Source organism: Macrobrachium nipponense, chromosome 42 (genome assembly GCF_015104395.2).
Source record: "Macrobrachium nipponense isolate FS-2020 chromosome 42, ASM1510439v2, whole genome shotgun sequence".
Classification (NCBI taxonomy): domain Eukaryota; kingdom Metazoa; phylum Arthropoda; class Malacostraca; order Decapoda; family Palaemonidae; genus Macrobrachium; species Macrobrachium nipponense.
The window spans coordinates 31,367,889-31,392,770 of NC_061103.1; the positions used below are offsets into that span (position 1 = coordinate 31,367,889).

General features: G+C 42.3%; 1 protein-coding gene across 1 annotated transcript; it reads right to left on the reverse strand.

Annotated features, from left to right (window-relative positions):
* Nucleotides 1-2,845: 2,845 nt before the first annotated feature.
* LOC135213427 (ras-related protein Rab-32B-like) lies at nt 2,846-23,514 on the reverse strand. The gene is made up of 6 exons (XM_064247386.1): nt 23,392-23,514; nt 13,002-13,058; nt 5,478-5,538; nt 3,992-4,175; nt 3,408-3,533; nt 2,846-3,078 (listed from the first exon to the last, which is right to left on the reverse strand). The coding sequence occupies exons 2-6, from the start codon at nt 13,025-13,027 to the stop codon at nt 3,044-3,046; spliced, it is 432 nt and encodes a 143-aa protein (XP_064103456.1). The 5' UTR covers nt 13,028-13,058; nt 23,392-23,514; the 3' UTR covers nt 2,846-3,043.
* Between the last annotated feature and the right edge of the window lie 1,368 nt (nt 23,515-24,882).

Below are 24,882 nucleotides of genomic sequence, written 5' to 3' on the forward strand. Positions count from 1 at the left end.
CTATTCTATAACTAATAAGTGTACAAATGACAAATATTTCAGAATGAGACATTTGTGTAATATGAACAAAATATCAATAATTTTGTAATCATTGACAAAACATTTCACTAAAGAAGAAAAGCTAAAAATTTGGAATTTATTATGTTGAATACTTAAAAACATGACATACACATAGTAGTTTCATAGCTAATAGAAAATCCTTCTTACAAGAAAAAGCTGAACATATATAGTTTTATTAAACCTAAAACAACATTATGTAGTTGCTTAGTGCTATTACTTAAACCAAGAAATACCACAATTCTTAATGTCCTCAAAGAGGTCAACATTAATTTTTTTTTATATTAATAAAGTAAGCCAACTTTGTGGAAAACAAAAAGTACAGTTGAACCTCTTAAAACCAGCATTCTATGGTCCGGGAACTCACGTGGTTCGGCTTTATTTTGAATCAGCCACCGTTAGTTCGTTGAGCAGCACCAGGGTGGCACCAGGTATTGTTTACAACTTCAAGAGAGCAAAAAATTGTCATATCTCCTTAGTTTTGATGAAAATAGTTGTTAGGAATGATATGTGAAGGCAAGTATGTTTTTGGTATTAATTTTAAGTGATTAAATATATATATTTTTTTAAATATTCCACTTGAGAATGCTCAAAACAATGAGACATGAGGCAAAACAAAAATTTCTTACTCTTAGTGCGCTTGAAAGACATAGTTCATACAATTTTGATCATTTCTTTTACATAAATGTGTATTTACTTATTCAATATGCCACCCATAAGATCAGATGATACAAGATATGAAGTGCAAACATAAATCTTTATCTGTGCTAGAAAATGCTTATTTCATTAGCGAATAGTTTAGTGTTTATTTTCCTAAATAGATGCCGGTGTGCTTTGTTTACGTTTTGCCGCCGACATTCAAATGCACTGTGATTGCCAAAAATCATTCAAGTTCAATTAATTTTTTCTCATCTCACTACCCTCTTAAAATCAAAATAAATGACAAAGAAATTAATAATGATATTTATGAAGATACCAAATTTATGATATTAAAGTCACAGATAATAATGTGCAGAATCTGAGAAAAGTTTAGTACTGTAGTCGACTTATGATTAGGCAGTGGCCTGGTCCCAAGGTTTCAGATTTAAGAGGTTGGACTGTACACAAAATTTTATAATACAGATACTATTTGGTCATAAAAAACATATAAAATTCAGCTCCCTAAAATTGAAAATTATGGCCAATGTACATGGAGGTGATGACATATTTCACTATGCACCAGGTGTACTTAACACAGATAGACATTCATCATTCAGGTCTTTTTTTGTGTTTCACAACCACACATTCCGCAAGACCCGAAAGTATCTAGTGTGCATTTTCTGATTTTGTTACTAAAAACGAAAGAGAATGGGAACAAATATCAGTAAATGCTACTACAAAACAAACTGGTCCTATCAAAGCACTTTGGTTGAATATTTGTAAAATATATGCATATGCATCTTCCTTAAAAATACATAGGACTGATGATAAGCACACTATCTGCATTGTAACCATGAGTATAAGTCGCTAACCCTATCCAGTATAGTGAGTCCCTTATATCAAAATATTTTATCACAGAAATAATTGCAACAAGCTACCTCAAACTTGACCCTGAGTGACCATTCATTTTGACAAAATGTTATGTTTCACTACTCAACAAAATAAAATAAATAAAAACATGAACAGCTCAAATCTGCTCTGAAAATGAACATCAATTTATTCATATTTTGCAACTTTGTAAGAGTAAGAAGTCACATAATTATTACTGCACTTTCGAAAAAATAGTAATAACCCACAAAAGTATATATCAAACACTGGGTATCATTATTGCTTTTTACAGTATTAACATTTGAGACAGACAAGACCTTTGTGAGGAAGGCACAAACTGAGTTCACCACAGCTATTATGTTGCAAAATACATCATGAAAACAATCTATCCCTGAGATGTAAAGAGGATTACAAGGTCATCAAAGGAGTAATAAATGTAAGAATTCAGTTACAGATGTGTGGTTACAGATTTGTAAGTCTTCAAGCAATATACAATCTGTAAGTCTTCAAGCAATATACAAGTGAAAAATGGACATGCTCCCACATAATAATGATGTCCATGACCTCAAAGAAAAGTTCAAAACCTGAGATCCACCTAACTGCAAAGGTCAACCTTATGTGCTATCGTAGCTCAACAGAAAAAAAAGAAAAAAAACACCTGTATGCTACTTCCATGGCACCTCAAAACATGACAGCTCGGAACAATTACTTCTGTGATAAAGGGGAAGCTAACTTTTGTACGATGCTTAACAGTTTGAAGAAAATGTTTGTGTCTTATCACAGACACCCAAGACAAAATAGACTCTTAGCTGTGGTTCATGACAGCCAGAGCCTAATAAAAAGAGCCCAACAATCAATCGGGTTGAACGACCCAAGCGATGGCCTTCCCATATCACAAGACAAGGACACAAAGAGACTTTGCTGTCCATACAAAATGTATGCCACAGTAGAGGACAACCAACTGCACAACTTAGTCCTGGCAGTGAAAGCTAGATATTGGACGGAATAGTTATTCATCAGGCACTTTCAATGTTACAAAAGGAAAACAACATAATATAGATATTGCAAGTACAAAAGATATATACAAACTATGAACTTGAAGAACATGGAAAAACCTTAAAATCTAAAATATATACTTAACCTAATAAAATTCTCCTGAAAAACATTTACATATAACCACAAAAAATTTATTTAAAAAAATTTATTCCATTAACCTAAAAATAAATTTCCCAGCTCTCAGTTATGACTAGATGATATACTGGGCACAAAAAAAAAATATATCAAAAGAAATTTAAACCTTGTTAGTACCCATCCAAAAATCTAGAACCAATGCCCAACACACGGCTCCCGCCATCCACAAGAATGTTGCCGCTTCCCAGCCGGGCTACACAACAGGATGCTGTACCAGCTGAACTCCAGCATACAGCTCAATTGAAAAACTCGGTGAATCCTCACCATTTTACCAACACAACAATTTTTTTCCATATCCCTCATCTGGAAAAAAATTAAGTCTTGTGTTCTCATGAGGGCTATAGGAAGCATTAAAGACATTTCATGCAATATGCGAGACAGAGATAAATATGGAAAGTGTAATCCTAGTCAAGATCTGAATCAGAAATTGCCAAAAAAATATGACAATCCATATTTAACAATTAAAAAAAAAAAAAAATTTGCAGTATCTCATGGATGTTCAATTTCTTTGTGTTACATAAATATAAAAATGGGAACAATTAATAGCATGGTAATATCTAATTCCAAAAGAGATTATTTTAGTTAAAATCTAGTCAATATATATATAAAAAAAACTGTCAATATAAACTTACCTGCAACAAAATGATGTTGGCTTTTCTGGAGGCTCTTCTGGGGCAAGGGTTCGGACAATGGCCTTGGTGCCTGGGAAGTCGAACGAACCTCAAGGATGCGACCCACAAGCCATTTCATGGCATCCTCTATTAAAGCAAATCACCGAATTAACATAAGTGAGACAATCATGACTGCATTTTAATATATTACCAAGTACTCATTTTACCAATAATTCCCAGTTCAACTACATTACTACTATCATCATTAGTGCCTATGATTACTTCTAATGAGCACTCATTTCCCCAAAACCAAGCCATAAAGCCATTCAACTTGTTCAGAACATTCCTCCAAAACAAAATATGTATAAGAAAAGAAAAAATGAGGGCTCTACAAAATGAAAATCAAACTGAATGCAAAATAGATAAAGGGCTGTAATAAGATCCATTTATGGCACTGGAGCTAAGTGCTTTCTGGTTCCTTCCAACCTGTAATAAATTTCATGCCAAAAATACCCTCAACACTGCCAGGAAAACTTCCTACATTTGTCAAACTGGGCATCAGACCAAAAGGACCGCTCGACATATCCAAATAAATTATTACTAACCAATATTAATGTCTTCTTTGGCAGATGTTAGGAACCAAGCATCAATGAGGTGCTGCTTGCAGAAGTTTTTAATCACTTCTGGCTGAATACTGATAGACTCAATATCACACTTGTTGGCCAGAAGCAGGACAGGAAGAGGTCTGCCATCATTCAGGGTGACCTTCTCCCTTATGTCACTGACCCACTGCAAAGAGAAATCACTAAAGTCAATTTTCAGAAGCAATTTTCCCACTATCTAATTGAAGACAGCTTAACAATTAATAACACAGGCGTCCACTATTTGGCCACATTGTTACCACTAATTTTCACTTGTTAAAATAGTAACAACAATAAATTCAGCACCAAATGAAAGATTAAACAGTTACAAGCTATAAATTTATGGCCATGAGATACCTCTTAATTGTTGCTACACCTCAAGTACCTATTTCATATGGTTCTGCAATTTTCACCTCTTCCAATTACACATATCTCAATGAACAGGATCTTTCTACCATGGATACATTACAACTTTGTTTTTAATTACTTGAAATGTCTACCTGAATCGCCCAAGTCATTTTACTTCAAGATCCAAGGCAGAACATATTCAATAACAGATGCAAGAGCCTAATTTACAAATTCAACAATTCACCAAATTCCCTGGCATATAAGCAACATTTAACTTCTCAAAAAATATCCAATAAAATCACCTTGAACCTCACATGGTACAGCTCAGTGGTAAGCCTATGAGTTACTAGTACTGGTTTTGGTGACAGAGTGCTAGTAAAGTTTGAATATATCCCCAATAACACTGATTCCCAGACTGTTGTAGTTACAATTAACTTCTCTACATTTATCAGTAACTGCAATATTATCGCAGTTAACACACATACCAGTGGTCTGCCAATCACTTAAAACATGGTGAAAAGATGTAACGAACCAAACCTTCAAACCTAAGAGACTTGCATAAAGTTTATTATTCCATCAATTCTTCCAACAACTGTACTATAAAATTGTTTAAAATAGGTCCACCATATGGGTTATAGGCAGCCATCTGGCTGGATACCCCATATTCTGCATAGGTAGAGAGAGGGAAGCCTTGAGTGCCCATTGTTTAATGCACGTTCAGTCTCTATGTGCAACAGCACATCACCTGTTCATTGCCTCTGCTGCAAACTGGTGTCTTTTAACTTAAATGTAACCACACATGCACAACAGCACTGCCAAAATGCTGTTACCTTTTTTTGAGACTTAAGTGTCTATGACAATCTATGATTGTGACATGGGTTTGTGGCTTTCCTACATGATTTAAATCCTCGTAAAAGGATACAAGAAGTGAAAATTACATGTATTCAATGATATTTAACAAATTTAAGTAACTTACAGAAAACCATGCTTATTAAAACGGACACCTTTAATGAAAAAAAGGACATCCTTGCAACCGCAATGTGTCTATACTTTAAATCAATAAGCCTAACAAACTGAAAGGAATTACAAGATAACTACTCACTTTAAGAACAGCTTCAAAGGTCGGAGGTCTTGAGAGATCAAATACAACAATAGCTGCCACCCTGTTAAGGATATTAGAATATAAGAGGTTAGACATCAATGCATTCTTAATGCATACCAAAAATGATATTGTTAAACTACAATAAAGTTTTGTACATACTTACCTGGCAGATATATACTTAGCTATAGTCTCCGACGTCCCGGACAGAATTTCAAATCTCGCGGCACACGCGACAGGTAGGTCAGGTGGTCTACCTTACCCGCCGCTGGGTGGCGGATGTACGAACCACTCCCGTAAGCTTGTCAGATTTTTCTCTTCCACCTGTCTCCTGAGGGGAGGCTGGGTGGGCCATTAATCGTATATATCTGCCAGGTAAGTATGTACAAAACTTTATTGTAGTTTAACAATATCATTTTTGTACATGAACTTCCCTGACAGATATATACTTAGCTGATTGGCACCCTTGGTGGAGGGTAAGAGACAGCTCAATAATACAGGTAAGACGGGAAACAACTAATGTTGTAGGATATAAAAACCTTGGTTCTCACCTTTCAGGATGAAGACTTCATAGATACTATCTCTGAGTCTGCATTGCCTGGAGAGCTACAGCTAGGACGTGACCTGATGCTGAAAGACTCTCGGATCTACCACTGGATATGTGATCCCCTATTGTGGTAGAATCCAAGTCGGATGCTGTTAGAGGGACCTTGTCCGCTTACCTAACAGATCCTTACCACTACCTCTGCAAGGAGCCAAAACCAACCAGACCACCTAACCAAAATACAAAGGGTTAATATTACGACAAAAAGAGGTGCCTCCTGCAACCTCTTTCAGACAACCAAAAAACAACAATATAAAATATAGGGTAACATATAAAAATTTACACAGGATAAGTTTCAGCTCCCTGCCCCAGCACCGAATCCGCCGATACGAAAGGACCCAAGGTGAAGCATTTATCATATGTGATTTTTACATCACGTAGGTAGTGGTTTGCGAAAACCGATTGGCATCTCCAAAAAGTCGCCTCCATCAAGTTCCGCACAGACATATTTTTTCTGAATGCAAGCGAAGTTGCGATGGCTCTCACCTCGTGAGCTTTCAACTTTCAGTAGTCTAAATGTTCTTCCTTACAGGCAACATGTGCCTCTGTAATAAGGCTTCTCAGAAAAAAGGAAAGAGCATTCTTCGACATGGGCCGAGTGGGGTCCTTTACGGAGCACCAAAGCACATCTTGATTAGCCTTAAGTTGTTCCTTCCTCTTAAGGAAATACTTCATAATTCTCATAGGGCAAAGAGTTCTTTCAGGCTCTTCCCCTACTAGAAAAGATAAACTACGAACTTCAAAGCTCCTGGGCCAAGGGCGTGATGGGTTTTCATTCTTTGCAAGGAAACTTGGAAGAAACGAACACACCATAGAATCTTCCTTAAAACCCTACATTGCCCTCAATAGCTTGGAGCTCACTCACTCTCTTAGCTGTAGCTAGGGCCAAAAGGAAGATAGCCTTCTTCGTCAGATCCTTGAAAGAGGCTAAGCCAGGAGGTTCGAATCTAGACGATCCAAGGAATTGTAGAACTACCGTCTAGATTCCAGTTCGGTACTATATGAGGACGCTTAATGGTTTCAAATGATCTAATAAGATCATGCAGGTCCTTATCATCGGATATATTTAAGCCTCTATGCCGAAATACCGCCGCCAACATACTGCGGTATCCCTTAATAGTTGACACAACCAGATGACATTCTTCTTTGAGGAAAATAAGGAAATCCGCAATTTGGGTCACAGAGGTACTGGAAGAGGAATGTTCTTCCTCTTGCACCAACGTCTGAAGACATCCCACTTTGACTGGTATACACGCAAGGTGGAAGGTCTCCTCGCTCTTGCGATTGCTTTAGTAGCTGTTGCTGAAAAGCCTTTCGCTCTGACCAAACTTTGGACAGTCTGAAGCCAGTCAGACTGAGAGCGAGGAGATTTTTGTGGTACCTGTCGAAGTGGGGTTGTCTGAGTAGATCGCTCCTTAGCGGGAGCGATCTTGGAAGGTCCACCAACCATTCCAGTACCTCTGTGAACCATTCTTGGGCCGGCCAAAAGGGAGCGATTAAGGTCATTCTCGTTGATCGGACTCTACGAACTTCTTGATGGTTAGCCCCAGGATCTTGAAGGGGGAAACGCGTAGACGTCGAGTCCGTTCCAGTCTAGAAGAAGAGCATCTATTGCTACTGCCTCTGGATCCGATATCGGAGAGCAGTAAGGATCCAGCCTCTTGTTCTTTGACGTGGCAAAGAGGTCTGTGTGGCCTGCCCCATAACTTCCACAGGCTCTGGCATAACATCCAGATGAAGGGTCCACTCTGTGGGAAGGACCTGATCTTTCCTGCTGAGGAGATCTGCTCTTACATTCCTCCTTTCTCCCTGCACGAACCTGGTGAGAAGCTTGAATTCCTCTTTCTTTCTGCCCACAGAAGAAGGTCTCTTGCTGTCTCGTACAGGGAGAAGGAATGCGTCCCCCCCTGTTTCCTGATATAATTGCCAGAGCTGTAGTGTTGTCCGCGTTGACCTGCACTACCGATCTTCTGACTTTGGGCTCGAAAGCCTTCAGAGCCAACCACACAGCCATCAACTCCTTTCTGTTGATGTGCCAGGCTACCTGGTCCCCCACCCAGGTACCTGACACTTCGCTGGTTCCCGAGTTGCACACCCCACCCCATGTCCGACGCGTCGGAGAACAACACCAGGTTGGGGGTCTGTGATTGAAGAGACAGTCGCCTTCGCAAAGAGGTTGGGATCTGTCCCACCATAAGAGATGTTTCTTGATGTCCTGGGATAACGACAGGGAGAACGTCAAATCCTGAGAACGACGACTCAATTCCGATGAGAAAGAATTGGAGCGGTCTCAGGTGCAACCTTCCTAGGGAAACAAATTGCTCCAGAGAGGAGAAGCGTCCCAGCAGACTCATCCACTCCCTCACTGTGCATACTTCTTTCCCTAAGAAGGTTGTTACTCTCTCGAATCCTCGGGCTATCCTTTCCTGCGAGGGAAAAGCCCGAAAACTCAGAGAGTTCATCTGTATCCCGAGATACACACACTCTTGCTCGGGAATTAGTGATGACTTCTTGAAATTGACGAGAAGTCCCAAAGCCTTCGTCAATTCTAAAGTTACTTGTAAGTCCTTCAAACAACGATCTTCTGAATTGGCCCTTATTAGCCAATCGTCGAGGTACATGGATATCCTCACCCCTTTCAAAAATGAAGCCATTGAGCCACATTCCTCAAAACCAAATCCCGGTGAACACTTGAGGGGGGCCGTCCGAGAGGCCGAAACACAGAGCCCTGAACTGAAAAATTTTTTTTCCCCCCCCCCCCCCATCATGAATCTGAGAAACTTCCTCGAGGAAGGATGGATCGGTACGTGGAAGTAAGCATCCTGTAAATCCAAGGAAACCATCCAGTCCCTGGACGAAGTGCTGCCAGCACTGATGAAGGCGTTTCCATCGTGAACTTCTTCTTTTCTACGAAGAAGTTCAGGGCGCTTACATCCAACACCGGTCTCCATCCCCCTGAGGACTTCGGAACTAGGAAAAGGCGGTTGTAGAAGCCCGATGAATGATGGTCTGTCACTAGTTCGATAGCCCCCTTCTCCAGCATCTGATCTACTGCTAGATGGAGAGCTTGATTCACGATGGGTCTCTGTACCTGGCCGTCAGTTCCCTTGGGATGGTCGTCAAGGGAGGTCTTTCGACGAAAAGGGATGAGGTAACCTCTCCTCAAAATAGAAAGGGTCCAAGGATCCGCCCCTTTTTGGGCCCAGACTTCTGCAAACTCTAAGAGTCTGGCGCCCACCGTTGTTTGAAGGACTTGCAAGTTATTTGGGGGCTTTAACAGACTTGGCGAAAGTCTTACCCCTTCTTGAAGGTCTACGACCTCTAAACGTAGAGGTTCTTGATGAAGATGCCCCTCGAAAGGGTTCTCGAACACTTGCCTTTTCCTTCTTAGCCTTGGTAGGGAAGGAAGGGCGAGGTTTTCTTGCCGACTGTGCCAAAAGGTCCTGGGTGGCTTTGGCCGAAAGTGACCTCGAAATGTCCTGCACTCGATGTTTCGGGAACAACTGAGTAGACAGAGGAGCAAACAGCAAAGAAGACCTCTGAGCATGGGAGACCGACTTCGTTAAGAAGGAACAATAAACCGACCTCTTCTTCACGATCCCGGCCCATAAAGGGAGGCGATTTCACTCGCTCCGTCTCTTACCGACTTGTCCATACAAGACAAAACACACATAAGGTCTTCTGGCGAAATTGACTCTGGCACTTCAATTTTCTTGGCTATGACTCCCAACGACCAATCAAGGAAGTTAAATACTTCTAGGCACTCTAAACATACCTTTGAGCAAATGATCCAATTCATTCATTGCCCAAGTCGTCTTAGCAGAGTTAAGGGCAGTTCTCCTTGTCGAATCTACCAGCGCCGAAAAATCCGAATCAGCCGACGACGGTAGACCCAATCCTAAGGGCTCTCCTGTTTCGTACCAGAAACCAGCGCGTCCTGATAACTTCGAAGGAGGAAAAGCGAACATCGTTTTCCCCGCTTCTTCTTTGGAAGCCATCCAGAACCAAAACTCCTCAGTGCCTTCTTCATTGAAAGAGTTGGCTTTCATCCTCACACAAGAAGAACTCTTCGCTGTCTTTTCGCCGTTGAAAAAAGTGAGTGAGGAGAAGGAGGAGCCGTAGGAGTAAGGGAATCCCAAAAACTTGTAAAAGTAGCTCTTGTAAGCGTTCTTGTAAGAAGAGACCCAGCAGCAGAAGGTGTTCGGTTTCCTCATCCGAACCTTCTAGGACGTCTTGTCGAGGCGAGCGCGGAAGATCCTTAGGTGACGAAGGGATCCTAGCAGGAGTTGAGCGAGAGGTTGGAGAACGCCCTCTCTTAGAAGAGTTCACATCCACTGGAGAACGATGAGAAGATCTGGGATGTCTACGATGAGACTCCCTCTTCGAGGTATCCGGAATCTCAGCCGAAGGAAGAGGTAGGGCTCCTACTCCGAGAATCCTCGGAAATATCCACAGGGCGCTTACGAGGAGGCGAGCGCCTACTATACTCTATGCGCCTATCCTGAGGCGAGCGGCTGCCAGGAGAAGAGCGCCTATCGAGAGCAGAGCGCTTGCGCGGCTCTCCATCCTGTCCAGTTGCGTACGATCCAACGGAAGTTCGACTAGAAGGCGAAATGCGCCTACTAGGAGAAGGCTGCTTGCGAGACTCTTGACGTCTAACAAGAGGGTAACATTCAGGAGAAGGGCGCTTCAAAAAACTAACGAGCGCCTACTTGGAGAAGGGCGCTTCCGGGATTCCTGGTGCCTACCAAGAGACAAACGGTCAGGAGAAGTGCGCCTAGAAGCGGGAGAGCGCCTACATGGAGAAGGGCGCTTGAAAGACTCTTGTTGTCTGCCCCTAGGAGAATAATCAGGAGTATGACGCCTTAAAAGAGATAAGCGCCTACTAGGAGATCTATGTGCAGTAGGCTCTTGGCGCCTACCTTGCGGGGAGCGGCTAACAGTAGGCCGTCTATCATGCACACGACTCCTACCAGACTCTAGATGCCTGTCAGGAGAGAAAGTCACGATCCGACACTCGAGGAGAGTGACATCTGGAAGAAGAACGCCTACTTGTATAAGGGCGCCTTCTAGAATCTTGAGGCTGCTGAGGAGAAGTCTCACGCGAGGGAGTTGAAGAAATCGCGTGATGAGCAGGTGCAGTGCGCTTACCGGAAGCGGGAATCCAATCTGGAGAAAAAACTTCTTTCTCCATAGAGCGTCCTACCGATGTTTGGCGCCTTGAAATCGAAAGAGAGCCAGGCGAGCGAGGGCGCTCACGCGAGCCCCCCCACCTTCATACGAAACCTCCCCATATGAAGGAGAACGATCCTCCGAAGAGCGGCGCCTAGATCTCTTGATCGGAAGAGAAACGTCCTTCTTCCTGTGATCTAACTGCTAGAGAGTCTGCTAGCGCCGTGATCTGAGCTTGAAGTCCAGCGAGTACTCTCGTAGGAGAATCTTCTTGTTCTTCCTCGGAAGCAGGCGCCGAGCGCGGAGCGCGAGAAGAAGAACGATCACGCAGGATTTCTTGGGTTTCTTCGCCTCCACCGACGATTCTTCCGGGAAAACCTCCGGACTAGAAGCCAAAGGGGACTGCAGGGAGCCTTCCAAGCCCTCTTCAACGGGGGCGCGACGCATCCGGGGAGTTTCCAACCTCTCTTCTGGAGGGAGGGAAGACGACGAAGAGGAGAAGCATTGGCGTAGGAGCTCCTTCTTGTAGCGATCCGAGGCAGCCTGGGAGCGTACTTCAGGATCTGCCGAGGGACGCCTGACCGGTGGGGGCTCTCCCTAGCCCTCCTGCGGCTTTCGACTTTTCCTCCCCTCCACTGGAACTGGGAGTCTGGAAGAGGTCTAGGCCTAGAGGCACTAAGGAGCCGGTCAGACGCACCCTCCAACAACACTGGGGACACTGCACTGATCACTAACACTCTCCTTACCTTCCAACTGACGAATCTTCTGATCCATAGAACGATTCGTGGCTTTCAGAGCTGCCGCCTCCGAAGGCGAATCTTCGGCTTCGGTGCGGGGAGCCGGGGCTGCAACTTGGAAGAAGGTTCTAATTCTACGTTAGTACTATTAGGGTCCACATCCAACTCACTCATTCTAGATCTGCTAGACTTCTAGAGGAAGCCTTACGCACTCTATCACGCCTTATATTCTTCTTCATTCAATCCCTTACATTCACTACAAGGGTTAGCAAAAGAACATTCATTCCCCCTGCATTTCATGCAAAACCGTGTGGGGGTCTACCGAAGCTTTCGGCAACCTCACCTTACATCCTTCATTCACGCAAACCCTAAACAAAACCGAAGTTTTAACTACCGAATCTAGATCAGACATCGTTAAAGAAAATCAAACTCAAAATCAAACAGGTCCACAATCAGCGTATGCCAAGCCAAAACAAAGCGAATACGTCACCAAAAAGAAGTCCAAATTAACTCCAGGCAAGCGAGAATCGAAAAACTATCGAGAGGGAACCGACAACAGTTGTTATCGTTCCCGCGACAGAGAAAAAATCTGACAAGCTTACGGGAGTTGGTTCGTACATCCGCCACCCAGCGGCGGTAAGGTAGACCACCTGACCTACCTGTCGCGTGTGCCGCGAGATTTGAAATTCTGTCGGGAACGTCGGAGACTATAGCTAAGTATATATCTGTCAGGGAAGTTCATGTACAAAATATACTAGCTCATAAATAGTTTTGTAAACAAATTGACAGCTGAATTTACATTGTAGTACAAACACGTACCAAAAGAAAAAGAAAACATCCGTAGCCAGATGATGCCTCAACAGGAAACAGTCAACAAATTTTCTTCATTAGGTTTTCATAAACATAAGTTCAAAAAGGAAATCACTGTCGTATAGATAGTTTTTATTAAAAAAAACATGAAAGCATGACTCCTGTGTGCTAAGAAAACAGTTACTATATTATCAACAACACTACGCATATTTATAGTAGACCCTTGTCATATGTCCAAATCTCTCATGACCAGCAATGTCCCTGAGAACAAAAATGTGTTTGAAGTATAATGTGCACAAAAAAACATTACATGATAGTAAACGTCTAGAAATACATAGTCTCACTTGAGAAAATGTAGTCATCGTAAGAACTAGATCCACCAACTATGGAAGCTTGGTCCCACAGAACTTGGGGGGAAAAAATCTTACAAAAGATACAGCCTTAAAATTGCTACAGAAACATGCTTCAAATATTTGCAAGAATGAGTTTTCTTGAAAAAACAATTGAGAACAAATAAAAATATGATAAAAAAAATTGGAACAATGGATAAAAATTCTAAGGGACAAACTGGGATAAGTTCCTGTAAAAGGAATCGTGTTATAAAACATGTAGTGCAATGGTGTTATTCAAATCTAAATAGCACTATTTTTTTCCTAACTGCAATAATTTCTAATTATACTGATTGGCTGACTCAACATCATGATAATGACTAATGCCTCAGCAACTAATATGGACAAGAAAACTTTCAAATGTATATTTGCTTCAAAACTTGTCTCCCTGAGGAGTTGTTCTTGAAGGAAAGCTGCATTGTGGAGAGAGAGAGAGAGAGAGAGAGAGAGAGAGAGAGAGAGAGAGAGAGAGAGCGAGAGAGAGAGAGAGAGAGAGAGAGAGAGAGAGAGAGAGCGATAGAGCATTTTACTTTATCAATGGATGGCACAAAGGGTTTGTTTCTTGATGAATGAACTAATTTTCTTAATTTACTGCAATTCCCCAAAAATATAATAGATGACTAACAACATTTATGATTCTGACATAATCTCTCTACCAAGATTGTTTTACCCTTACTTTACATCTGTTGTCGGTTTGAAAGGTGGACAATCACAAAAGATATGCTTGATTGTAAAGTGTTCTGGGATGTTATCTGTGTGTGTTATTCCACCGACGGATCAGATCATGGGGTAATTCATCTAATAATACCCATAGGTCGGCAAAAAAACTGACCCATTCAAAGACGGATATAACTTAAAAAGTGGCTTTAAGTTTTTGAATGAAAAACACCATAATCTAACAGTTGGCTTAATGTTTCAATCTGCTACAGTTAGCCATTATTCCACAAAACCTGCCATTTACCAAATGTGATGAGTCTGTAGGCCAGACAGAAAGCTAACAGGTAGAATTTCATTGGAAAGTAGAGGAATGACCGTTAATCTTTAAAAAATGAAATTTTCATTATTAAAATGAAGTTTATTGTATACTTACCGAACAATTATAGAGCCGTGATTTCCACGAGCGGCAGGATACTAAATTCAAATTTAGCGCGTCGGCGTCGCCAACACTGGTGGTGATGACGTCATCTCCCTCCACTCGCGGGAGAACCAGGTACAACTGCCCAGGTGAATCCAATTCTTTCTGCCGTCCGTCCACCTAAGGGAGGAGGAGGGTGGGTAATAATCATAATTGTTCGGTAAGTATACAATAAAACTTCATTTTAATAATGAAAATTCATTTTTTATTGTAGTGTCTTACCGAACAAATTATAGAGCTGATTACACATTTATGGGAGGTGGGATTCAGTGGACCACTAGTATTTTTAAATGGTTACATTTATTGCAATACCAGTAAACACTCAAGGTGTCTGTTGTACCTTACCTTGTAAGAGAGCTACAGCAGACTGTTACTGCCTCTGGTCGGTGCTCTTCTTACTAATGTAGAGGAATTGGAATTTGACCAAAGTTAGCCTCTACAGGAGTGGAATCCTTCCGTAGTTCAAGCGAGTCAAGGCTGACTGACGGAGGATAGTAACAACAAAGATTGCCCTTGCCCTGGGCTAAGACCAGAAATTCAATCATACAAAACATTTGTCACCAACACCAGATTTAAAAACACATATACCCAACCATTGTAAAATCTGACCTAACAGACTGGTGAGTATCCCAGGTACTCAGTACCCCCAGCTTCCCTTGAACTCGACAACCTATTCAAGGTGAAAAGTTAGCATAGAGGTGACGACCCCTGTGCCGTTTCTCCCAACACCATGCCAGAAACCGCCACCGGACCTAACGTTTTACAATTCTCGAAAAACCGTTTCTATCTCTTTGAGATAATACTCGCAAAAAACCGAATTCGATCTCCAGAACGTGCTCTGAAGAATCGAAGCTAAAGATAAATTCTTTCTGAATGCTAAAGACGTTGCCACTGCTCTAACCTCGTGAGCTTTAACTCTCAGAACGGAAAGATTGTCGTTCTCGGACTGCGAGTGAGCTTCCTGATAAGCTCTCTAATAAAGAAACGATATAGCATTCTTAGAAAGAGGACGAGAGGGATTTTGAACCGAGGTCCAGAGCTTAGAAGATTGTCCTCTAATACCCTTAGTGGCAAACAGATACTGCTTAATAGCCCTGACTGGACATAAGAGCCTTTCCTCCTCCTCATGTCCACCAACTCAGATAAGTTCCTTACCACAAAACTCCTCGGCCAAGGATTAGAAGGATTCTCATTTTTGGCTAGAAAGGTCAAAGAAACCGAAATACAGCATTGCCTTGAGAGAAACCGACTCTTTTTTGTCTATAGCGTGCAATTCGCTGACACGCTTTAGCAGAATCTAGTGCAATAAGAAGAGTGCCTTCTTAGTCAAGTTCCTGAGTGAAGCCGACTTCAAAGGCTCAAACGGTGGCCCCATGAGGAACTTAAGCACCACATCTAAGTTCCAAGCCACTGTATCCTTGCGGGAGCCTTAGTGGTTTCGAAAGACCTAATGAGGTCCGACAGATCTGAATTGGAGGAAATATCCAAACCTCGATGTCGAAAAACCGAAGAGAGCATGGCTCTATATCCTCTGATCGTCGAAGGAGCCAGTTTCTTAGAGTTCCTAAGAAATAGAAGAAAATCTGCTATTTCTGTTAAAGAGTGCAGAAGTAGAGACTTTAGCACTTCTACACCACTCTCTGAAGATTCTCCACTTCCCTTGATAGAGTTTGTTAGAAGACTCTCTCCTACAACGAGCGATAGCTTCTGCAGCTCTTCTTGTAAAAATCCTTTCGCTCTGACAAGATTCCGGACAGTCTGAACCCTGTCAGAGCTAGAGCGGACAAGTTTTGGTGGAACCTCTTGAAGTGAGGTTGTTTGAGAAGCCACTTCTCTGGAGGAAGAAGTCTGGGAAGTCTACTAACAACTGGAGAAGGGGTCCGGGAACCACTCTTTCCTGGCCAAAAGGGAGCGATTAACGTTAGCGTTACATTGCTGTCGACATGAACTTGTTCAGCACCTCTCTTTATTAGACCGAACGGAGGGGAATGCATAAGCTTCCAGACCCCCTGACCAATCCAACAGCATTGCGTCCCACCGACCAAAGCTAGAGGATCTGGGACTGGCGAACAAAAAGAGAGGAAGACGGTTGTTCCTTGATGTCGCGAACATGTCTATTGACGGTCGTCCCCCCAAGGGCGCCAAAGTTTCTGACAAATCTTGTTGTCCAAAGTCCCCACCTCCAGAGGTAACACTTGCTGTTGACGACGTTAACTCGTCCGCCAGGACGTTCATCTTTCCCGGACAAATCTCGGGACCTAGCTGAACCTTCGCTTTCGTTTGACCACAGGAGATCCTTGGCTACTTCGTACAGAGAGAAAGACTGAGTCCCCCCCTGTTTCCGCACGTACGAGAGAGCCGTGGAGTTGTCGGAATGCACTGCCACTACTCGACCTTCTACTAAGCTCCGAAACTGTCTGAGCCCCAAGAAAATTGCTAACAGTTTCTTTACATTTATGTGGAACTTCTTCTCCTTCTCCGACCAAGCTCCTGAAGTCCGTTGATTTCCCAGTAGGGCTCCCCAACCTGTGTTCGATGCGTCGGAAAAGAACTGTAGGTTCGGAGGATGGGTCGTAAATCTAACCCTTCTTCCAACTTGCTCGAGAGAGCCACCACCTTAGGTCCTCTTTTATTTGATCTGTGACAGGAAAGGTAATCGAGTCTGGTTGTGTCTTCCTGACCAAGAGGCTCTCAGGAAAAACTGCAGAGGTCTCATGTGCAGTCTTCCCAACGTCACAAATTTCTCCACTGACGTCAATTTGCCCAGGAGCCTCATCCACTGATTGGCGAACTTACCTTTTTGTCCAAGAACTCCTGAAACTGTCTCCAGACAGCCTTGAACCCTCTTCGGGACAGAAAAGCCCGAAAAACTTGAGCATTCAGAATCATCCCCAAATAAAGGATGCTCTGAGATGGAACCAACTGGGACTTCTGTTTGTTGACCAGAATTCCTAACTTTCTGGCAAGATCCAGAGTTGTTCCAAGGTCCTTCATGCACCGACTCTCTGATTCGACGGAGAAGCCAATCGTCCAGATAGAGGGAGATTCTTACTCCTAATATGTGCAGCCAGCTTCCTATCGGGATAGAACCCTGGTGAAAACTGAGGAGCGGTTGCTAGTCGAAGCAAAGCGCCCGAAACTGAAACACCTTGCCTTAGAACATGAACCTCCAGGTAACTTCCGAGATTCGCGATGTATCGGAATGTGAAAATAAGCGTCTTGCATGTCCCAGAGAGACCATCCAATCCCCCCCCCCTGTCTGATGGACTCCAGAACCGACCGAGTGGTCTCCATATGAATTTGTTTTTCTGGACATGCAAGTTCAGGGGGCGCTCACATCCAAAACCGGCCTCCACCCCCTTGATGACTTGGGAACTACAAAAGGCGATTGTAAAACAGCCTGGAGGAAAATCCCCTTCTATCTGGTTCTCATCGCTTCTTTGAGAACAAAGCGCTTCCACTTCTGCGGCTAGCGCCAGAAATTTGTCTGAGCCCGGAGAGTATGCCTGGAATGGAATTGGCACAGGTGCAGAGCGAGGGAGGTGAAAACGAGAGGAATACGATAGCCGAACTTGAGGTACTTGCACTACCCAGGCTTCTGCTCCTCTGTTTTCCCATTCCTCCCAAAACAGCGCCAGCCTGGCTCCCACTGGTGCATGAAGAACCGAGCTTTCATTTGGAGGTTTTGTTAACCTTGGCCGAGGCCTTAGACTGAGGTCGCAAATTCGACTTCGGCCGAAAGAAGCGCTTGGGTTTTCCTCCCTCGAAAAGGCGCTTGGGTCAGAGAGAAACCGAAGGAACAGTCTCCACAGGAGCTTTAGGTCTCTTAGTAGACTGTGACCAGTAAATCCGAAGTAGATTTCTTACTAGCGCAGACGAAATTGACACCCACTACATCGCTGGAAAGAGGTTATCTTTCACAAAAGAGCAAACAGAGCAGACTTCTGTTGGGACGTAACCTTTTAGAAGCAAAGGAGCACCAAAGTTGCCTTTTCTTAAGTGTACCAAAGGCGATGAGTGAAGCTAACTCATCACATCCATCCCTAATGGATTTGTCCGCACAGGACAGAACACCAATCCAATCCTCCGCTAACTCCTGAGAAAGAGAAGGACAGTCTTCGATCTTGGCCGCTAAAGCGCCAATAGTCCCAATCAAGGAAGCTAAAGACTTCCAAAAGTTTAAATTGATTCTTTACAACGTGGTCCAACTCAGGCGCTGTAAGAAAACTTTCGCTGCGGCGAAAGCATATCTTCTAGAGGAGTCGATTAAACTGGAGAAGTCTCCCTGGGAGGAGGCAGAAACTCCCAGAGAAGGAGCTTCCCCGGTTACATAAAACCTATACCTCTTACGAAGCAACTTAGAGGGAGGGTAAGCAAAAAAGAGCCTTCCCTAAGTCTCTTTTTCATAGACCATCCATTTCTCCGTCTCTTTCAACGATGTCCCCTAACCGCTTTAGGATCGAACAAGTTTTGGAGGAGAGGGTCTGAAGTTTTCCCTCCTCATCAAAAAAAAAGTCGAAGTTGGGGACGCGGGCCGCTTTCTCAAAATAATCTGGATAAGATACCAGAAGAAATCTAAGGAGACGTGAATAACACGAGAGGTGATGTGAAACTCCTCCTCCTCTACTTCTTCTTCATTCTCCGATACCGCCGAAGAAGTAGACGGAACTACAACCGGATCTGAAGGTTTCGAACCACCCTTGGACTCATTCATCCAGTTGGTTAACATCTCTAACTGCTTGCGCAAAGGCGCCAGAGACGAATCAAAAACAGTTTAACGTAGGCTTGGAAGAGCCTAAATGTTCAGCAGGAGGCGGAAAACAAACTTGCGCTCGCTCGGAGCCGCCGAAATTCGAGGCGAAACAGGCGCATCAGGCGTAACAGACGAAAAAAAGCGCCTAAACAGAAAAACACCCTTAGAACTGCTAGCTACAGCGCTAAAACCACCAATCCTCTACTAGTAGATGGAGCCGAAAAAGGCACATTGATTCGAGTGGACGAACGAGGCCGCCGCTAATGGTCGCGGCGCAACCCCTACTCTCAGTCTCCTTATACCGCTTGATGGAGGAGGCGAAGAATCGGCGCCTGAACGCCGCTTTAAGGACGCGAAACGGGCGAATCTCGCCAAGAGCGCCGCGCGACCGGAGACGAATCGCTTGAATCATTCGAAAGGCGTCTGACCGCAACACCTTTCCAACGCTTAACCGAGCCCTGTTGAGGCGCAACAGGCTCAACAGAGAGGCGCCTGTCTGTGGCAAATCCCGATCGACTCCCTTGGACTTCCGGTATGTCTTCTCCCCCGGTGCGGGGGAGCTGGACAGTGACCTTTGTCTAGGAGACGTGTCAGGACAGACAGACGCACTCAACTACACTCTTACCTGAAGCCGCTTTCTCCAAAAACGTCTTAACTGAATTACCAAGTTGCAAAACCGTATTCGCTAGTACCGAAAATTTCTGATCTAGCCTCGATTCCAGACTGGCAATGGTGTCGAAGAAACTACACGGGAAGCCGGAGAAGCGGGATTAGTAGGAGGAATAGGAGGTGTAGTTATTAAAGGAGACATAACAATTTGAGGAGAAACAGAAGGAACAGAAGCATCGCAGACGAAGCGGAGCTAAGTCTACTTTCCCTAAGCGCTGCTTTTCTAATTCTGTCTTTAGCTAATTTCTCCGAGTATGAACTAAAAAACTTCCATTGAGAATCAGTCCAATCACTACACTCGTTACATGTTCGATCTGCTGAACAAACCTGTCCCTACACTTAACACATTTAGTGTGAGAATCATATTCTAACTTGGATAATCTAGTTTTACATCCTGAGATGCAAAACCTAACTCCCGACGGACTAGAATCCGACATGGCAACCGCCTAAATAAAAAGCAAAATAACAACAACGCCAAAAAGAGTACTTCACCAATTCCGAAGATCAATTTACAGAAAAAAAAAGCGAAGCAAAGTCATCCAACCGCACCGACCACCGATGTTCACCGACGCCGGCAGGAAAAGAATTGGATTCACCTGGGCAGTTGTACCTGGTTCTCCCGCGAGTGGAGGGAGATGACGTCATCACCACCAGTGTTGGCGACGCCGACGCGCTAAATTTGAATTTAGTATCCTGCCGCTCGTGGAAATCAGGCTCTATAATTGTTCGGTAAGACACTACAATAAAAAGACTGAACATATGAGACATGGGATGAATCATGCCCAACAAGCCATGATTAAGCTGGGAGAAGTGCACGTCAAAGAGTGTATGAGTGCCTAGTCTCAATAACAAGCGAACTGAAGATAAGTAAGAGGTTATCAATCAAATTAAAGCCATATGAATAACTGGAGGGTAGCATCATGCAAACTTATTCAGCTAAAAGGCAAATGATATGATGTAGTAGTAAAACCTACAAGTATAATGGGCTAGACAAGTGTAGCCATTAGAGAAAATACATCAAGGGTGGCAACGACACTGAAGAAACTGTATTAAAATAAGGGTTTGCAGACAAAATTCCGACGGTCATATTGACGCCGGACAAAATGTTGATAGGTAAAATAACATGGTATGTCCAAAGGGGACAAAATGTCGACGAAATAAGGGCATGATATAAATGAAAACTTTATAAAGAACATGATATGATAGTAGGTTTGGTAAACATAAGCCACAATTGATACAAACTGTATCAATAAGCATCAAAAATTTATTTATTAAAAAAACATAATTAAAAAATTAGAGCAATTGCTGTTAAAAACAGGACATAAATGAAGATAGGTTTGCTAAACAAGACATAATGGATAATTCTATAAGGAATTGATTCTTTCTTTAGTAAAGCATCACACACATCCTCTACTGATACATCTGCTGTAGCGCTGTGGATTATATTTGAGGGAATATATATCTTCTGTAGCCCTGATCATGTCTTAAATTTTGTTCTGAACTTTAAGAGTATCACATCTGAGATTATCAGGTAGGTGATAATGGCTTGTAAAAGAGGAAAGTAATGTTAGAAGTTGTTATTCTTTCATTATAATATCCATGATTTTCACAGCGCCATGAAATTCTGTTTTCCTTTTGCTTATCTACAATGTAAGCATAACCTTTATAAAGAAGTTTCTTGCCATCTTTATTAGCATTTGTTATCTCCAATATAGCATGAGCTGGTTTATAAAAACAACTTCAACACACTTAGGACCTTGGCAAACTAATGGTGTTAAAAAAATAGGCTAAAACGTTGAACAATCAATCTTTGCAACAACTTCTTCAACAAGACAACTACTAATTCAACTTGCTTCATGATCGATAGAAGATTAACAGAGCAGACAGAAAAGGAGATGCAGAAAAAAACCTGATAAGAGACAGAAGAAAAACCTAAGTGAGAAAATGAAATTGAGTTTGCAAAAACTTTATTACATTGTTTTAATTATGTACTGTTGTCGACATCTTGTCCTGTTTGGAGGACATCTGCATTTTGCCTGTTGACATTTTGTCCATTGACATAGTACAAAAAATAAGTTAGAGGTGGCAGAAATGAGGATGTTCAGATGGACGAGTGGAGTGACAAGAAGAGATAGGATAGTATAAGAAAATAATACATCAGAGGATCAACAATGTCAGTGAAGAGTTAAAGAATGCCTAAGGGTCAAGACTGGAGGGGAGGGTTTGGGCACCTAATGAGGGAAGAAGACAATGAACGATATGTTGCTGGATGAGAACATGGAAATGGCAGTGTTAAGGATGCAAAGAAGAGGAAGGACCCAAGGAGGAAAATGACAAGACTGCATTTAGGAAGACATGAGACAAAGGAAGGACACACAACAGGCAAACCTGGAAAAGGCCCATTAAAAACAGTAACCACCACAGGGGATTAAGCTGAGAAAACACAGGAAAAACACTAAAAAAACACTAAAACTTATATAACAAAAAAAAAAAATTCAGTGATTCATTCTTCGTGAAGCAGGAAACAGGACCCTAGTGTTACTGTAAGTTTCTTAATCAGGTTCCTTCTTCATCAAAGGCACTCTACAGAGAACCTTCATTTACCCATATCAGACCTGAAAGATTCCATTTAAACAAGTCAAAATCCTCAATATCATGAAAACCAGGAACCCATAGTGTTATTTACTAAATAAGTTTCTTAATCAGGGTTCCTTCTTCATCAAAGGACACTACAGAGAACCTTCATTTTTACCAAATCAGACTGAAGATTCCATTTAACAAGTCAAATCCTCAATATCATTGACACTCAACAACAAGAAGGGTGCTTCCTGATGTTTGAAAGCCTAATAATTGTAAAACAAAAACCATATCAGCAACTAATTCCCAAATTCCCAAAATTACAAAATTACAGGAATATTAACAAAAAAATACTTCTAATTTAAAACTAATCTGCAGTGCTCACTTCTGAAAGACACAATTTGAGATATTAACTCTATTGCCCCAATGATAGCTTTGCAACTTTTCAATTTATCCTATGGTTCGTATCTTGTATTCTGTGTCCCATACATCTGACAATACCCAAAGAACCCTCTTTTGTTCGTGGCCAACAGTACATTTATCAAAAACAATGTCATTTCTGATCTTACAAGCACTCTCAATAGAAGCATAACTTGACTTCAAAAGCAGAGAGCACAAGAGATCTCATTTATGCCATAATCTCATCATAAAAATAATTTTTAGAACACCATTTATAACCTGGCAATATTTGGTTTGGTATTGGCTTAACATCCTTAAGGCTGTGAATCTTAGTAACAAATACTGTACTGCCTAGTCTACCTAAGATTTCCCCCAATAAAAGCTTACCAGGTTCTTATTGCACTGTACAAATCCAGTAATAATTTCTTTCATTCCATAACATTCCCATCTTTTGCATAAAACTTAATTTTCCCGTTATAGCACACAACATACCAAATGATGATACAATACTGATTCACTAAAACTATCTGCCTGACTTTTGGAAAAGGAAAAGTAAATAAAGACAAAAACTAAGTATAAACCTTGAAAATGCCATAAATCTTATCTCTCACTTCAAATAAAATTAGTATAAACTTATTTGCTACTAAACATATAAAGAATAATTCTACTAACCATAGCTGCAGATTGACCTTAGTTTTGGGGTCCCAATCCAAAGTTTTAACTGCAAAATCCACCCCTATGGTAAGCTTGTAGTAGGGACTGAAGTGGCCTTCTGTGTAGCGTCGTATTACAGCCGTTTTTGCCTGCGAAAAATATAAATCATTAGTAAAATGATATTGTTAAGATACAATAAAGTTTTGTACATACTTACCTGGCAGATATATACTTAGCTATAGACTCGGGTCGTCCCGACAGAATTTCAAAACTCGCGCACACGCGACAGGTAGTCAGGGGTGATCCACCCATTCCCGCCGCTGGGTGGCGGGGTCTGGAACTATTCCCGTTTTCTAAGCCATAATTTCTCTTCCACCTGTCTCCTGAGGGGAGGCTGGGTGGGCCATTAATCGTATTATCTGCCAGGTAAGTATGTACAAAACTTTATTGTATCTTAACAATATCATTTTTGTACAAGTAACTTACCCAGCAGATATATACTTAGCTGATTGGCACCCTTGGTGGCGGGCAAGAAGAGACAGCTAAAAACAAAATAATACTTAAACTAAATACATTAAAAAACAGGGAAAAAACAACCTATGTTCTTGGATAACATAATCCATAGTTCCTACCTTATTGGGCTGAAGAGACTTCATGACTACTGTCGATGAGTCTGCTTGCCTCAAGAGTTTCAACGAGGAATGAACCTATGGTTGAATAACTCTTTGGATCGTGTCAATGGGGGCTAGCCCGCTTACGCGACAGAGCCTATACTGGATCGTACCAATGGGGGCTGACCCACTTACATGGTAGAGCCTTGACCTTTTGTCATATCAATGGAGACTCGCCCTCTTACATGACAGAGTTAAGGTTATTAAACAAATCACAAAGCCGACTGAAGCCAATCCGATCACTGAACCATGTTAGTATTGTTACAATCTATGAATTGTAAGAGGGTCCCTATTCCCTCTGACAATTAACCAATAAAAACAACCACCAATAAACAGTAAATTAAGCCTTAAACTAAATAGGAAGGATTAGCCTCAGCCCCTTCTCCCACAACTGAATTCGCCGAAAACATACGCTCCCAGATGCAAAGCACTTTTCGTACGAAATTTAACGTCTCTTAGGTAATTCGAGGCGAACACCGAATTACATCTCCAAAATGTCGACTCTATAAGAGCCTGAAGAGACCAGTTTTGTGAAATGCCATAGACGTAGCTATGGCTCTCACTTCATAGGCTCTCAACGTCTGCGAACCTTGAGATGCTCTTCTTCGCACTTAAGGTGAGCTTCCCTTATTACATCTTTTATGAAGTATGTAAGGGCGTTCTTAGAAATCGCTCTTTTCGAGGATCTCTTACAGAGCACCAAAGACTTTCTTCTGTACCTTTCAGCAACTTCTTCTTCTCCAGGTAGAACTTGAGTGCCCTGACTTGGACACAAAGTCCTTTCTAGTTCTCTCCCTGTTAATGAAGATAGTCCTTTTATCTCAAAGCTTCTTGGCCA